Source organism: Opisthocomus hoazin, chromosome 7, assembly GCF_030867145.1.
Source record: "Opisthocomus hoazin isolate bOpiHoa1 chromosome 7, bOpiHoa1.hap1, whole genome shotgun sequence".
NCBI classification, from domain to species: domain Eukaryota; kingdom Metazoa; phylum Chordata; class Aves; order Opisthocomiformes; family Opisthocomidae; genus Opisthocomus; species Opisthocomus hoazin.
Window position 1 is genome coordinate 58126604 of NC_134420.1, and position 18204 is coordinate 58144807.

General features: G+C 41.2%; 1 protein-coding gene across 5 annotated transcripts in view; it reads right to left on the reverse strand.

Moving 5' to 3' along the window:
* The window catches only part of SYNE3 (spectrin repeat containing nuclear envelope family member 3), a 93895-nt gene that overhangs the window by 15354 nt on the left and 60337 nt on the right, over window positions 1-18204 (reverse strand). For 4 of the 5 annotated variants that reach the window (XR_012764546.1, XM_075426365.1, XM_075426364.1 and 1 more), the window contains 7 exons: window positions 17476-17610; window positions 16334-16495; window positions 15443-15606; window positions 14377-14518; window positions 14074-14229; window positions 13265-13414; window positions 11865-11903 (listed from right to left, as the gene is read on the reverse strand). Coding sequence is in view for 4 of the 5 variants with exons in the window: in XM_075426365.1 (XP_075282480.1) it covers window positions 11865-11903; window positions 13265-13414; window positions 14074-14229; window positions 14377-14518; window positions 15443-15606; window positions 16334-16495; window positions 17476-17610 (948 nt within the window). In the remaining variant the exon portion in view is untranslated. The remainder of the gene's footprint in view (window positions 1-11864; window positions 11904-13264; window positions 13415-14073; window positions 14230-14376; window positions 14519-15442; window positions 15607-16333; window positions 16496-17475; window positions 17611-18204) is intronic. The other variant, XM_075426367.1, reaches the window with a different exon arrangement.

The following is an 18204-nucleotide window of genomic DNA, read 5'->3' on the forward strand; positions in this document are numbered from 1 at the left end:
ATATGTATTGCTGAGCAGTCACAGAAGAGACACACAAAAAAGTCACATTGCACTTTTCTTTATGGTTGTGCAAATCTAGAGTAGCTCAGTTAACCTCATGAATTTAATATGGATTAGCACAAACAGGAGAGAACATATTCAGGGCTACAGGATTCAGGAAAGATTAATTAAGAAGTGAGATTTCCACTGGCAGGATTCCTGAGTATCTCCTGCCAATAAGCTGAACTATGTGTGTTTCACAAAAAAACAGGCCGAATCAACTTTCTGTAAGGGAGTCCTGAAAAAGAGGGCTCAATAATCCGTTAATTTCATCAAACATGGATCTATACTCTAAACATAGAATTAATGCTTCACGCTGCTGCAGCACTAAGTACCAACCTACATCACAAAAATCAATGCAGAACATCCACTGAAGTGGGACCCACGTTTTCCACGAGAGGAAGTTAATTTGTCGTGTTCAAGGCACAGGCGATGCCAGTGCTGCAGCAAAATTAGGGCTTCTGGCCTCTGCTGGATGCTTGACCTCAAGGCAATGCCTTTGTCCCAGTACAGCACCACCACGAATAGTCCATGGGAAACATCAGCAGAGAAGATAAGGAGCAGAATGATGGTAAAGTTATTACCCTTTTCCATTTTTTAGGGTCTCTCTCTTCCACTGCTTTCTAAATTTCAGTCTCTTGCAGCTCTGTGCTTACAGAATTAATTATGAAGGTAAATATATAGCTAGCTGCAGCTACAGATGATGAGAGAGTTGTGCTGTGAAATCCTTCTTCTGTTTTAGCTGGTTTGCTTCCATTAAGCCAAATGGCTGATGAGATTTAATTGTTGTGCCAGGCAGATGTAGAGGCAGCAGAGCAACAGCTGCTCGCTCTGTCATTTCTGGCTTGCAGTATCTGAGCTGTAACGTGCTTGCTGAGGCCAGCAAAAGCTCAAGTCCTTGAACACTGGAACTCTCAGTAGTTAGTGGGCAATGAGTAAATGTCAGGCTGTAAGTGGGACTCTGACTTAAAGCACCCTTGGGCAACTTCCCTGGCTATAGCTAGCATTTACCCTTCAAATCAAAGCTTCACCAAGCTGGCTGCATCACAGGATTCATCTGCTCTTACTGTGACCTATTCTCAAACATGAGCCAAAGTACCAGGACTAAGCAGTTGTATTAAAAGGATTTTCCCTTCTCTGGTCCCGGAGTCCAGACCTGAAATCCTTCACCTCCCCTGGATTTCAAGGGCTTCTGTGTTTACAGTCAACGCTAAAACCATTGTGTGTAAGGGCAGCAGCCACAACTCTCAGTCAGAGCTTTCTGGGCTTGGCTCTGTAATGATATGAAACAGCCACTCCTTGGTGTTACCAGTATAAACCAATGGAATGTCACTGACAGCTTCTGTTTTCACTGAACATTTCTCATTCTCAGTTGTCCATGGCACTTGTAATACACAGCAATATGACAAATACATCTATCGTAGCGTCCCATCTCTCAGGAAAAAGCCTTCTCCAGGTTCCAGAAACCAAGGACAAGTTTGTTTGTACATATCAACAGGTGCAGTTCTGTCGGTGAAAGATCAGATTAGAGATACCTCTGCCTTGGGACAATTCAAACCATGCTCTTTCTTCTACCACTAAGAGATAATAACACTTAATGCTGATGTTGTTCAAGGGTAGGATCCTGTGACTGACTTTAATAATTTATTATGGCTGGAAGTCTCAAAAATGTTCTCACAAACTGAGAATTAGAAGTCCACCTCTCACTGACACAGTTATGAGAAGGACTGCCAGTCTTCCCAAAAGCACCTAAAACTTTTGCTTTACAGCTGTCCATGCTTTAGCATTGGTTTTGAAAGCTACTGCAGTCTTAAACTATTCTTTCATTGTCAGGCAAGCTGCAAAACCTGCCTTCCCAGTTATCTCCTTCTGCTGATGAACTGGTGGGAAACAGTGAGTGGGCTTTTCCAGTTGTGCCTCATCTCTGTTCCTGCCACAGCCCAGGGACCAGGTGTCTTATGGTCGCTCAGGTTTATTGTTGGCTTTCTACGATGACCACACTGTCAGTCAGTCACTCATGATGTTCCTACCCCAATTCTTTTGCCAATCCAGCATTTGATTCAGAGAAAGTCTCTGACTCAGCCCTGATCTCTAAAGCAAAGACTATTAATGCAATTCTAAGAAATGGGATGAGATTGAAATGTTATTTAAGTGCCTTGTTTTCAGATCTATTGGAAGGAGCCGTAAAATAGTATTGCTTTTCAAAGCTCATCCTCCAGAAAGAATTAATGTGAAATGGCTTTATCAACAAGCTATCGTTTGCTCTCCTTGGAGCTTTCTGCAGGGTATGATACTCAGGCCAACCATAGCAGATCCTAGCATCAGAAAAATCTGTGGAGGGACATTTGCCTGGGGACAGAACTTCAGAGAAGGAGAAATATTTTGTCTTTATCTGCTGTTTCTTTCACCTGCTTGCTAGATTTATAGGCATTTGTGTCTGATGAACTTTCGTCTGTGCTGCCCAGCTTCTCTGTTTTGTTTGATCACACAGCAAGGTCAGAATATTTCTGACTTCATTTGTTGCCATGGGAATGACTCTGCTATCACAAATATGGTATTATGATGTCTCTGCAGGACTGAAGATGAGGCACACAGGAGTTGTGAGGGTTTGGTGCTTTCAGCAAATTTGCAATGATAAGCCCTTAATATATGAGGGCCCCAACCTGCACATACTGAAATCCATGGGATATTTACCATTAACTTCAGTGTCTGCAGCAGGATTATGCACACAGACAACTAAATAAAGTCAGGATTGGGAACTACATATTGATGGAGTTCAGCAGATACCCTTACAAATGGATTCATTACTTATATTCCCAGGTTCTGGTGTTCTTGTGCAAATGAAACCTACATCAGTTCTGTTGCTTTGTGCTTGCTGGAACAATCGGTGACACAATTTTTTTTTTTTTGGTGGTAGTACTGCTAGAGGTGTTAAAGGATAGAAAATTTTGAAGGAGACACAGTAACTTGTAATAGGAGAGATGATACAGTTGGAAAAAGCAGGGAAGGTTTTGGGCACTGACTCCCTCTCCAAGTGTGAAAAAAGCAGCACTTCAATTTTACTAAGACTAAGCCAAGGTATTTTTTTAGGTCTATGCTGTGAGAGAGATGCTTTCAGGCTGTGGGGACCTGAGACTATGGCACCAACAGGGAATTCAGGGAGGCCAAAGTTCAAACCTTTGCTCTGCTGGCCTCAGAGTGATCAAGGCTGTACAGTCTACTTGGAGTCAGGAGCACACTCCCAACCCTTTAGCACATCATTCTGGGTTAGAAAAGGACAGTCTGACACAGTTCCACCTTTGTAAAAGACAGTTTGAACATTTCATTGACACGTGAGATCAAAGGTGGTAACCACAACGCTTGCTACATAGTGGAATTCCCCTTCTCCAATCCTCTAGCTACTGGCACCAGTACAGCTACTACCCAGCACCCACAGTGCCTTCAGTCCATGTGTCAGATCTAGGCTCCACAAAATATTCTGAAACCAGATCTTCCTCTGAGGAAAACTGGCAAAGATCCAGTGAAGTCAACAGAACTTTAATTTCCACCATGTTAGAATAACAGCTGGAATACCTGGGTATTGAGCCAAAGTGTCAGAGACATTTTTGAAACACACATGGAAAAGGAATAGGTTGACATTTAAAAAGAAAATATACTTTTAAAGTTCATCATCAAGGATAAATGTCCTCCCCCTTCTCCCTCAAAACACCAGGACAAGCAAGGACTGTCAAGGGGCAGACGGCTGTGTTTTGTGTAATGCTAAATGCATGCTTGTTGCCAAATGAACTGCACTGGCTGTGAACATTCACATTTGTACTCGATTCATGTTGGGGCGCTTGAATGACAAGCATCGGTTTAGATCTAGGGAGTCCTCAGCACTTAAATCTGCTTGCAGTTAATAACTCCTTACCAAATGCACCGTGAAAAATCACTTGGATGGAAAACAGCAGAAAAGCACTTTAGAACTTGCTACATAATATTCCTGTGTAGGTTGCTGAAGTTATTTGCTAAAAATCAGTGCAATCCCTGGTTTTCTATTGACCACATTCCAGGATATATGAAAACACACAGTTAATCTAGCTATTTGAGGGAGCAGAGGAATATAGTATCTTATACTACACTCATTAGTGGGTTGTTGCTGCTGTTTGTATGTCACCAGCATGCCTGACAAAAATCCTACCTGCCCCACTGAATCAGTGACCCAGCAGAGAAAAAACATTTAGTCTGGATTCATTCCTCTTACCTTTGAGTATTTCACTGAGAGAATATCCTGGGAAACACTCTGCTGCCTGAAAATTCCTGCTCTCCCCATGGATAGCACTAATGCCCCAGTGTCCTACAGACATTGCACAGACAAAGACTCCAACAGCCATGCTGCTTCATGCCAGTGCTGTACCCAACCCAAGTATCCTATGTGCTACAGCAATCGGTGCAGATGCGTCGGTACTATAGCAAGCATAAATAATTTCTCCTTAATGTTCTCAGCCTCCAGCTGCTTTCAGCTCAGGCAGTTTCCTAAGCCTGATGTAGCTTGTACGTCTTGCTAACACTCAGTGAATCTTTCTGCCAGATACTTCCAGTTTCCCCTTGAATCTATACAAACTTTAAAAGTTCTCAATATCCTTTAACAAGGAGTTCCACAGGTCAGCCAACAGACACAGAGAAAAAATCCCTTCTGTTAGCTTTGAACCTGGCTCCTAGTTCTTTCTTGTGGAAGAGATGGAGAGTCAACCCCCATCTACGCTCTCTGCACCATGCATGATTTTGTAAACCCCCAAGTAAAATGTTCAGACAGGATGAATCTAGGCCTACCTCCACAGTGGGCAGATCACCACGTAATTGACTTAAACTATAGCAATAGGTGCAGAAGAAGTACATCTTAATAGGATGAACACATAGGCCTTGGAAAGGATCGCCTACATAGGTATGAATTCTACCACTTCATTATTCCTCTGAGAATAATCAGAGCTGCCAGGCAGGCTGTAACATTCCTTTCATTCTGAGTAGGAGCATGCCATCCCCAAGCACCATCACTTTTTTGGGGAAAGCAGCTACCTTATCAGTGATATTTCGTCTCTGACAGGCCCTGGGTTCCTGCTACTTGAGATCTCACTGGGTACTAATTCAGTTGCCACTCACAGAGGCAGGTTATTACCAACAAGAAGAGATCAGTTCCAGGGGGAGCACAGGCTGCTCTCTCGAACCAAAGCAAATTGGGTTTTTACCTCAATGTGAGATAGTTTGAAGCTTGGCTCCTCATCAGTTCTCAACTCAGAGCCATGAACATCCCTCTCTAAGACAAGCAACATACTGCAAATCACAGCTGGTCTTTTCAAGAGGGAAATAATTTGGGGGAGCTGGGTACTACTTTCACCATAGAACTAAGCAGCCAACATGCTCTTGGGCAAAGCTGTGGCTCATCCCCATACAACCACAGCAGGAACTAAGAATTGGACAGTGTTGATCAGAGTTATGTGGCCTCTGCAAAAGGACAGCAAGCCACTGCGTTCAAAACTGTACTTTCCTAAACACAAACACTGCCCAGGTTAGGCAAACGGCTGTGAGGAATGAGTGAGGATGGCTGGGACCCCATTGAGTTCTGTGCTTATCATTCTCCAGCTGATAAAGAGCTACCAGAATGAATGTGCTGAAGGCAGGTTAACTGAGGTCACACAAGCAATTTTAGCTCTGACATTTTCTATCTTCAGATTGCTTGACTTTGCAACCTTAACATTCTTTTCAATTCTGAAGAGCGTAAGTGTATGTAGGTAAATAAGTAGGCATACAGGCAAATTACTGGCTTCGTTTTCTCCCTTTGGGAGATTCTGGAGTACCTCGACACGGCTGGATGATAAGCTAAAATCCTTGATGATTTTAAAAGAAACAGAAAATGAGGAACAGCCAGCAGTTTACATCTGGGGTTTCAGGAGTCACATATGGCAGATATTTCAGAATTTCTGCTGCAGAGTCACTTAGAACTAAGTACTGCGCCATATGCTACTGTGACACAAATGGTTTTATAAATGTTAGCTTCTGTGTGCATATACAACATGACGTGGTTTTAGGAGAAGTGTGCCACAGGACAAGGGCTACAACCTGATCTGCTAAAGTAGTACGGATTTCTGTAATTCTCTAGTCCTAAACAAACAGAAAAAGTCCCTGGTTTGGTCCCATCTTCAGCACACAACCAGTGGAAATTAGTTTCTTTTTATCTGGAAAGTGTTTGATATGTGATAAAAGTTAGGAAGCACTGTGGAAGATTAGTAAAGTGGTAGGTGGGATGGGTCACTAAAAATATCTTAGTTCCATCTTACAGGAATACAGAATGGCAAACTCCCAATGAGGTAATTTTGAAGCACATATTCATATCCACCACTAGTTAGTTACATTTAGTTTCTTACGAGAAGTATTTGCACCAGGTTCAGGACAGGTAAGAGGTTTTCAAGCCAGTTGTACTAGTTTTGGCTGGGATAGAGTTAATTTTCTTCAGAGTAGCTTGTATGGGGCTATGTTTTGGATCTGTGATGAAAACACTGTTGATAACACATCCATGTTTTAGTTATTGCTGAGCAGTGCTTACACAGCACCAAGGCCTTCCCTGCTTCTCTCACTGCTGCCAGCGAGCAGGCTGGGGGTGCACAAGGAGTTGCGAAGGGACACAGCCGCGACAGCCGACCCCAGCTGACCAAAGGGATATTTCCTACCGCACGACAACATGCTCAGCAACACAAACTAGGTGGGGGTGAGTTTTACCAGGGATGCTGTTGCTTGGGGACTGGTTGGGCATCTGTTTGCTGGTGGTGAGCCGGTGGGTTATTTTGTATCACTTGTTTTCCTTGGGTTTGTTTTTATTTGTTTCATTCTCTTACTTATTAAACTGCCTTTATCTCAACCCTCGAGATTTCTCATTTTTACCCTTCTGACTCTCCCCCACATCCTACTGTGGGGAAACTGAGTGAGCAGCTGTAAAGGGCTGAGCTACTCATTGAATTCAACTGAATTCAAATAAAAACACAAGAATACTTCACCAGTTTTAAATACACTTATAAGCAATACAATTTATCCCAATAAATGTATTTTGTACTTAAGAGCAATACTGTATTACTATTAGAAGGAGAGTTACTGGCAGCTAGTAACTGAATGACTTTTCAGTCAGTGTATCTGAAATTTGGTAGGAGACATCAGTGCTCTACATTTATTCAACAAGGCAGAGAAGTAAAACTTCTCCCAATTTCCAACTTCCACTCAGCCTTGCAATTTGAAATAAACTAATTAAATTGCACATAGAAAGAATAAAAACTGAAATAAAGACAACATGTTCTGGAACCTGTCGAAGCAGCTACTGACATCAAAAGCTGGTTTATCATGTCAACAATGTATGGTTCCAGTTGCTTTACCAGTGACTTCTCTCAAGTCAAGATTAAACTTTTCTTAAAAATCAGCAGTCACCATATATAATTTGAATATTATTTGCATTTTATTTAAATAATTTAAAAACGGGATTATTTACTTTTTAAAAACTAATATGTATACAGTTTAGTGTATTGATTACAAGAATTTTTCCTACCATGCTTTTTACAGTAGTGTTAAATACATTTTTCAAGTATATAATGGAAATACGTTTCATTCCGCTATTGGTCAACAAATCTGTCTCTCGTTACCTTTCAGTTAGGATGTAAAATCGTATCTGCAGAGAAAATCATTCTAAGGTGTCTCCTTGGTGAAAATCTGCAAATACTTCACAACATGGTAGGCTACTAAAGGACGCACCTTTTCAACAAGGAAAGCAGGGGCCACCAAGCACCTACCTGGCTAACACCATGTTAACGTTAACAGAAAGGAAGAACCAGGTGTCCTGGGAAGCAAGATGCCTTCTCCATCTTGCACTGACACTGCTTCAGAGGGAGAGCATTGGCAAGGCACAGCAGTGGCTGAACCAGATAAAAGACTGAGACTCCCTGTTTTCTAGCATTTGGGAGAGCTGTAATGTAGATTGGTAAACCACACAAACTCTACAGAAATAAAAGCAGACAAACAGGCAGCCTCACAGGTGCAGTAACACGAAGGGAAGCTCGTGGGCCTGCTGGAGAGGGGAGGGGATGATGCTGTCTGGTAGAGCATACTTAACAGTGGGTCAGAGTTAGACGCAGCCAGGATTTTTCAGCTTTTTATTTTTTTGCCTAAGTTTCCTTTCTGAGCAAACATCACTGCTGAGGGAAAATAGGTCTATCTGCTAATTTTGAATGGTAAGATGCCCTTCCTCTGTGTTTGGGCCATGGTATAAAGCAGGTAGGCACAGACTTACAGGCACAGTGATGCAAAAAAAAAAAAAAAAAAAGATATATTCCCTATACTTATAAAAGAGATATTGAAAACTGAGGGAAGGACACCTTTTAATGAGTCTTTTCCATTTTACTAAGAATGTAATTGCACACAAGATTTCAAGTGGCTAACACCCAGCAGGACTTCAGGAAAAGAAACGGGCCACATACTTTCAACACAGAGGTACCATTAACACAGGCACGTACACACGACTCTGTGCATTTCTGTAATGTGACTTTCTGCCATGAAGAATTCCTGTCATATCTGCACTTGGGCAGAGCAGAGCACGTTACTGTTTTCTTCCTGGCATGCTGTGGCAGCTCTTGCTTTGCAGCTTCCTGAATGGCTGCATTAATTTGATTGACTCCAGATCAATGGTGTTTCTAAATAAGATTAAATTACATGTTCCTTCTGTCTGTGTTATAGGAGATTAGTCTTAGCAGAATCTCAAAGGAAGCAATTAGCTGACCACTGATGTAATGAATCCTAATTATTTTGTTTGTATAAACAATAAAGACAGAATCATTTGTTTAGCAAGAAAGTGTAATTACTCTGAGCACTTGAGAAAATAAATCAAACAGTGCTACCTACACCTGTAAATAATGAGCCTTTCACTTCCTATTTATGCTAAGAATGCTTACAGAATATTTACAGGTAGCTGGGAGCCAACCTTTGAAAGTAACATTTATCATAGTTATTATGGCACATTTGCTTGATTATGTTCTTGGGTGTGCTAGGTACCCTGCAGAAATATCCATCTACATTGCCCTGTCACCGGCACCTGCTAAAAATTCACTGCAGCCAGTGCAATTTCCTGCAGCTGTTTTTTGTTAATCAGCAAGAAGTTGCTCACAACGCAATCATTAGCCCGTACTGTTCCTAAGGGCACCAGTGGCTAGGGGCATGTCCTCAGCAAAGGATGAATGATCAGAAAAAAAGCACATTGATATACATGGAGCAGGCTCTATTCAGCCCAACATTTGGCCATGTAGGCTAGAAATGGAACAAAACCAGAAGGCAATGGAATGAGACTGGCTGCAGCTGGGTCTTCCCGTTCTCCAGGTTCATCTGCTGCTGCTGCAAAATATTCACAGTTCAAACAGGACAGACAAGCAGGGCCACTGGGAAACTCATGTCACAGAAAGCAGAGATTAGTCCAAAAATACGCAGAATTCTGCCACCTCTGCTGATTTTGTGTGACCCAAAAGCATGAGGGAGCTGACAAATTAGAGATAACCTGATCCCATTGCACGCAGACTCACTGGATGTTGCAAATACAGTGATGCAGCCCTCAACCATGTGCACTTTCTGCAGATACCAACTCCTGAGACCAGCCACTCTCTCAGGGTAGTCAGTTTCCTTCACCATGGCTTTGAAAGGATATTCAAAACATACAAAAATATTTTCCCTAATCCTTCCTCCATTTCTAGCCACACTTTCAATGTTAAATGTGAATTTAAAATAAAGTGCAAAGCCATGAATTCTGCAGTTAGTTTGCTTTTCCTCTTCTCTCAGCCTGAACAGTGATGCATCCAAAAAGGATCAACATTATTTTCCGGTTCTCTTAAGTGATGCTCAGCAATCTTATGGCAACACAGGCTCACATCCTGATAAAAGCCTTAGCCTCAATGAAAAAGAAACCTCCTCTTACAGTGCTTGCATTCTCATTACAGTGACACCATTTCCATCCAGGACGAATGCCCTGAAGTCAGCAAAATCACACTGAAGTGAACAAGGTGTAAGTTACCACAACATTTGTACTAGCTGGAGGGAAACTGCAGATCACTTGTTGGTGCAATGGGAGCCATTTCCTTCATGCTTATGAGGTATTTCAGTTCCTCATTCCTCCCCACCCCGAGCTGTTTCTCTTTTATTTGTGTTCAGTAGCGATTAAAAACTCGTAGAATTTTTTTTTGTGGTCTTGCTGTAGGCCTAATTGACAAAGGTTTGCTGCCTGCCAGTATGTTATTCCAGCATCCTTGAAAACTAACTGAAGACTTCAGTCTCCTCTAGAGAAGTTAAGGATGAATAAATACCACCTACCCTGAGGCAGGTGGGACAGATGGATTAAAAAATTATACCTAACTGCACAGTGGAGATGCGCTTATGCCTAAAGCTTTTGTTTTGTTTTGTTTTCCCCTACAAACAACTTGACCCAACCAAATCAAATGAAACCAGAGAATTCCTTGGTCAGCTTCTGGACTATCCCTCTAGGCCTCTTCTAGGGAAAAGCAGCACTACTAAATGTTTTGCTGCCTAAACACCAAGTATTACAATGTCACATTGTTTTTCCAGCCCGAAAAATTCTGGTGACCTTACTGTATGATCAACAGTAGTGAACAATTAATGCTGAGCCAGTCAGGAAAGAACACAAACTCTTTGGGGGTTTTCAGGAAGGCTGAAATGTGGCCAAAACTATTCAGGGGATGTGTGAAAACTACCTTAAATTGGTCCATATTTCTCTGGGGAAAAATATTGGAGATGCTACTCCACATCTGAGTACCAGAGGACTATCTTACCTGAATGAGGAAGTCTTGATCTCTGGCCATACTAAAAGTGCACTATACTGCACCCTTTAAGTATTGGTGTCTTCTAAAGAGATGTTGCAACAGGAGAAATCAAGGGTTTGATTTAGCTTAAGCTGATTATGTGATTATGCTCCTGCAGCACGTTATTCATCCAATCTACTCTACGTTGGGCAAATAAAGTCTTACTCTATTCCTTCTGAAAACAAAGGGAAAGTGAGATGACAGTACAAAATAGAAGCTAACAGTGTCTACAAACAAAGCAAATTGTGACAGAGAGAAAAGACAGTTCAACACTGCTCAGGTCAACAGAAAAACTCGCTGACTTTATGAAAATGGGATCAGAAGTGCTTCTTGGGTTTAATAAGAAACTGGCAGCATTTTATTTTCTTTAAGCTTCTCCTTATCATCTCCTGTACTGCTTCTGTTTCTTATGTCATCACTTTCAAAAGAAAATCCTTCACAGGAGGAATTCTGCTGCTTGGAATAAGGATTTAGTCTAATAACATTAGACAAATCTCTTGACTTTCTCTGTTTTTCTGCCTTAGAAAAAAGGTGGGCTGCATGATCCAAAGCAATTTTTCAGAATTGTCTAAAGAATTACAAGTCCAGTTTTCAGAACTATTTTAGGCACTTGGCCCCTAAAACCTTTACAGAGAGACTTGATCTCTTCCTTAGTCTCTTTTGAAAAATGAATTAAGTTCATACAGCACGTAAATGTACAAAAACTGAGTTCCTGTACTCACTCTCCCAGGAGATGGGTATTTAACTTCCAGAGGTGCAGTAAGCATAGCTCAAGAGTAAAAACTCTGTAATATTTTTTCTTTGTAAAATCAGGAGAAAACAAACTTCTTTTTTAAGGGAGGCTCTTAATAATCAAGTTAATGTCAAGAATCTTTAAAAAATTTAAATTAAAATAATTATCTGCAAAATGTCTCATCAAACATTTTTTAGCTTAATCATAGGAAACTGTCATACCTTTCTGAATCTGTCTGGTTCTTCCAAAGATCCCGCATTCTGTTTAAAAGAAAAAGGAAGAAAAAAAAAAAAAAAGGAAAAGAAAAAGAAGCATGAACTTAAGATCCCAGTGGAGCCTATAAATAAGTATTCACCTCACAGGGGATGTGTTTCTTCCAAATTCATGATCGCCTGGATAGAGTGAACCATTAGGATATTGTTTTTTAATGATCTTTTTAACACACATTAGTCAGAACCATGCAGTGCTTTTGGGTTCTTGACCATTTGAATCGGATGAGCAGCTCTCCCAGCAATGGCTTTGACTTTACTGACACCTATTGACTATATTAATGTTTACACAAGGTTTTGGTCAACAAAGAATAACTCATTACAATCAATTCTCAGAAATATGCTCTTTATTAATAGAGGTCATGCTTACCTTCCCTGCACTTTAAAGGATTTGTACTCTAAGTAAGTTTTGGATTTGAAGACAACATTTCCCAAAGCAGAAAATTTTCAGGTGCCTCAGATTTTAGGTGTTTGAGTTCAGATACTTTAATCAGAAGATTAGACTTTCCAGGTGTGCATTTGGTACTTTCTGTGCGCAAATGCTTTGGAAGGTATCTTGAACACACAATGTAAGTAGTTAAGCTAGACAAATCTTAATTAATAATTATGTATGTTTATGCTAAGAACATGAGAATATTTTAGCATGCCCTGGAAGATCTTATATATAGGCATGAATTCTGCCATCCTTAGCATGTCTTACATATAGTAACTCTACAGCTTTTTAACCATTTGGTTCTTGCATTAAAATACCTCCTCTTTATTTCATTCCAGATCCTTAGCCTGTAAAGACAGTTCCAAAAACGACTAGGTTCTTCTGTGCACAGTTACTTTCTGAGTCAGTTCAGTGAGTGGCTATTCTGATCCCTCTGTCTCACAGCAGGAGACACAAATACTGAACCGCAAACATATTCTTACTGCAGGAACTGTTAAAAAAAAATAACTCAATGGAGAATGCTGTGTGGAGAAAGGACAAAAAGCTAGAAATCCATGTGCCCAGAACGACGTGTATATCGAAAATATTCACATGCACAAACATCTTAGTCCCAAACTGCATGCATATCTGACAATGGACAATTGTTGTTCTGTTTCGAATCTTTCACTTTGAGAAATATTCTGAGCATTGCTTACAAAGGGGAAAAGACAGTGCACAACTTTTATTTTAACACGAGAATTTCTGTTCTTAGACTTAAAAATACCCGGCTATGTTTGTTGTGTCTTTGATGACATTTACTGAGGGAGGTTTTAATTAAGCAGACCCACACATGTACTGCTGAATTATGACTGGCAATGTGAAGCAACCTAAAAGAGCGATGGCAGAGATCAGAAACTGTGAACCGAGTGCCGTCACCTACCGGTGAACTCAGGGACTCTTTCAGTTTAGACTTGTAGAGCATCCATCGGTAACGCAGGTCCTCCAGATCTTCAGAGTTTCCAGTGACAGGATGAAGATGAAGAAGGTCCTCAAAGAGACACTGACCATCAGGCACACGAGACTGCAGCTCCTGGAGGCAAAGACAAGGTAAGCATCAACTCAGAACTCAAGAAGGCTCTGCTTTTTAAATCTAGCATTTAAAAGAACAGGGGTACTAAATCAAACTACTGGGCAGTGTGGAATAGTGCATTTATATTTGTTATCACTTTTTTGGCCTAAAGTGACACAATGAGTCCACTCATCTGCAAGACCCTTGTAACCTTGGATATTTCTCTTTGTTTCATTTCTTACAGCATCCATTGTCATTGCATCTGGGTATAATCAACAGAAATACAAAAGATAGAGGCCAAGTACCAGACAATTATTTTAACCAGGTTCTTTTAATAAACACCTTTGCACACCACACTGGAAATGTCCAATCCAACAGCCAGAGGCCAAGCTGCTCCCCTCTCTTCTACCAGTCTGGCTCTGGCAGACCTTTCTTAGCAGAAGGGGTGAAATACTCATCCTAAAGTCCTGAGCTTCATCTAGTCTAGAGTCTTCCAAAGCAGCGAGTGTAGGTTTAAGGGGCTTTTATTTGTTGTTTTGGGGGAGTCTTTTTTGTTTGTTTTGTGGGGTTTGTTGGTTGGTGAGTTTGGGGTTTTTTGATGTTGCGTTTTTTGTTCTAATTCTCAAAGAATTTGAACTTCTTGCAATCTTTGTCTCCATCTTTGTTCCCTGAAAACTAACCTCCAGTTTGCTCTGGCGTGCCTTAATTTCTTCTGTAGAAGATGAAGTCACAGCAAGAGTTTTGATCAGTTTGGCGTTTTCTCCTTGTAACCACTCTTCAAAGTCATGTAGGAGCTTCAAGTCGTTGCTCTTACTTTGCCCTTTTTCCATCCTCTCCTAGATTATAGAACAAGAACAAAAAAGCCCTTAGCGTTATGTCAGACATTTCCTTTGAAGACCCGATTGCAAGATCTTAACCTCCAACCTTGTAACCCATAGTATCAGATGAAGCTGATACGAAGGCAGACAGAATCCGCCTCTCACCTGCTTATCGTTGGGATCTACATTTAAAAGAGGAAGGGCAGGTCCAGACATCCATCTGCTGTCCACATAGGCTGTTTTCTTCTTCTTATCAGCCACTGGTCTCTTTAACTGCCACTTTTTGAGAAGACTTGAAAACATAAACCTGGAGACATCAGTGCTGTGAAACATCTAAAGATGAGACATCTACATTTTGACCAGAGCTACAGGGGACACCTCTGCTGAAACAGCACTATTATTATACTATTATTACTATTAAAGTTATTTCCAACACTTTTTTAACAAAATAAAGATCAAGACAGGGATGTCTCAAAGCAGTACCAGTCCTCTAATTCTAGCATTTCCAAGTGTTTTGTTTTCTTTTATTCAGGGGAGTGAGGGACCAAAAAAATAATACATACTCCCTTGACAATATACCTTCCAGTCTGGTAACAGCAGGCGGTACAATCAAGCCTTCCTCGATTTCATCCATTTTTTTGCCTATTCTGACACTATGTATGAGTATACTCACATATGTAGCATGGTATTAAATTTCAATACAGACTAGCAAATACGAGCAGCAGTTTGACTCTGCACAGTGAGGGTAAGTAAGTCCATATTTGCCAGCTAAGAGAGGATTTTAGCTCTGTTTATACTCCTGCAGGTTTGCAAAAGGCACAAATCCCAGTGCAGACATAGCCTCCTCGGTGATATCTCCAGATCAGATGCCAAGGAGAACAGGCAGGTAAGGCAGAATGGCAGAAGTCACTCAGTCTATGTCCTGTTTCCTCTGACAGGGACCGGCAGTACCAGGGTGAGCCAGGTCCTAAGCAGACACTGCCTACTCCAAGCATGAGGTAAAGACAGCTTCATAGACTGCTCTGGTCCTCGGATTCTCTAAAATCGTTTTCTTGAAAGTAATGGTTTCCCATTCACAAACAATTAAATAAAATCTCATCGTGCTCCTAGCATTGTAACATAACTGTTCACTTTCACAGCACAAAGCATAAAGCATGAAGTGTGTCTGGTCATATAGCAGTAAACAGCATCCCCTTCAACGGACATGAGGAAGATGTACATGAACACTTACCCAGTTACCATCTCCTTCAGTGATCTCCATGAGTCCTTCAGCTGATCCAGCTCTGCCTGGACATGGGCAGTCTCCTCTGGAGAAGAATTCTCCATGATCAGCTGGCCATGAGCTTCCACAACGTGAAGCTGGATCTCCTTATCTGGAAACTCAGCTAGCCATCTCTGAAATGTACAGCCCTTACAGTTACTTCTAGGTATCCTGGGTAAAGCAGAGGCTATGTCAGACTGAAGGCCATGTTCAGTCCAGGACTATGCTAGTTCTGTTGGCATTAGCTAGAACATACCTAACGGGAAAAAAAATATGCTGTGGATTCTTGCAAAGAGCCAACATGGGTCAAAGAGCTTATGGCAAAACTTAAAGGGCACAAGCTGTCAATGCACTCACCCCTCCTGTAGCCATGAGATATCTTGGTTTCCCCTACGAAGACAAAAGCTGCCAGCTGAAGTAACCTGCCAGAATGAATCCAGCACGCAAAATACTGCTGCACAGGGAAAAGCCAGCAGCTGTGGCTCAGTTCAGCACAGTCTAAGGTAAGCTAACAGGGTAAGGATATTCAATGTATCGATAAGTACATACAGGCAAAGGTAGGTATTGTCCACAGAGACCACCCTGGCAGGAAGAGCTCTTTTTAAAACCACCCATCCTTTGATAATTCTTTATCCACCTCAACAGTTCTTAGCCATTTCTCACTGTTCTTGCCTTTTACCTAGCTCCACATCCCACGACACAGGGCAAAGCAGGGAGGCAGCAGCAGCCAACAGTTATCGCAGGAGGAATAAGACATCATTACTCTCCCCGTCCAGGACACCCTCACTAGAAAACCCCTGTCCTTCATGTCTGAATGCTGCAGTCAACAATTAACATCTTAGACTAAGATGCTTTTATCACCTCAAGGTCTGCCACCCTGCCCTCAGTGTTCTGCTCTCCATCAGCACCCCGGCAGGAGGCAATCTTCTCCACGGTTACTGTGATCCACTGCTGGAGGTCAGAGAGCTTGTCATTATATGCCCAATGCTTCTGAACGTGCTCTTCAGTCTCCTGTATCATCATCTGAAAATGATAAAAATATGTCAGCAACTAAACACAGACAAAAAGCAGTTTGATTACTGGATCTAACACTGTGACTACTGACATTGAATCTCATGAGCAAAAAGGAAAAAAACAGCTGTTAATGAAACACAGAAAACTTTGTCCTTTAGCATTAGTGGCACAGAAAACACCTACAAGCTCCTGCAGACCTGAATTCAACCACATGGGGGGGCATTAAGCACTACAATATCTCCCTTTTCAGCTGAAACTGAATAAAGAATATGTCTGGGTTTTTTATAACCCAGTCAACATTAAATACATCCCGAACTCCTTGAATCACAAATGATGGCACAGACTTTTTTGGCAGAAGTCCAGTTCAGCGATAAATGGAATTATTGAGATTGAAACTAGAATTCCACAGTGCATATTAGGGTAACACTTAATCATACATATTTTTATGGTGACTTTCATAACTAAGGTAATTTTATAAGCTCTTCTTGTGAGACTGCTTTGGAAGGTCCCTTTATTGCTACAGTTACTACCTACCAAATGCCTCAGGTCAAAACAAGTACTTCTGCAATTGCAACACTTTTCTCTCACCAAGGTTTAGGTCACAAAGCTATAAAAACCCAAACAGTTTGGTACAGGAACACTATCCAGGAATCTGCAGAGAAGTCCAAGCACCTCCATGATAATACAACTATGAGGTCTGACAGAAATCTCAGTCCCACTCCAAAGATAATTTCCATAGATAAAAAAAAAAAAAAAAATCAATGTGGATGGTATCCTATCCCAAAGGGAAATCACACTAGAAATAATCAGAGAATCCTGGAAGAGTTACCAAACTCGTAAGAATTCAGTGCTTTTTTGCCCTGAAATTAAAATACCTGTCACTCAAAGCATATAATCTTATATGCTCAAAGCTTTTTTTTTATTTTTATCTTTTTAAATAGTGGCAACTGATAACTCCCCAAGCAACTAAAAACTCTTTCTTATGTTACCTCCAATGATCTCTTCAGGGCCTGAGAGTCAGATGAAAGTTGGTTCATCTCATGCCTGTGTGTGGTATTTGACTGAACAAGCTTCTCTACCTCCTCCATTTGAATTGCAAGCTCTGCCAAGTCATCTTGGATCATCTACAGAGGAAAAGACAGATTACATACAGGTAATGTGCTAGATGTGGCATGGACCTCCACAAAACATACACTAAAATTAATTTCATTTGACAGTGTGAGGAGAAAAAACAAAACAAAACAAAACAATCACTGTCATTAAGAACATTGATTTTTTTCATGTCTAGAAGTAAATGTTTCTGAAAGAAATTGTTGGACATTCTTACATGTTACCTGTTAATAACAACAAAGACAAGTTGCTGGGAAGCTGCCAGAGGCGACACAGCATAATTAGCTAAGTACTGCAAAGAACCATGCTGATAACACCCCTGTGGTCACCATGGGTGAAGTGTCACCATATAGCTGAATCACTGTAGCTTACCATGGCAAAAAGGAAGAGTCACTTCCCCTCTCTCTTCCCCTCCTGCTCTTCTCTCCCCTCTCCCAGCTAACATAGCCCCACTGCATGCCTTGAGCAGGTTCAAAACACTAATAAAGTGGAAAATGATAAACTTTTTCTGTGATTATTTTTTTCCTTCTTTGCCAGCTGAATTAGCCCGTGGAGTAAACTCAGCACGTGTCAAAGCTGTGACAAGGTGAAGTGCAGAAAAGTGGGGA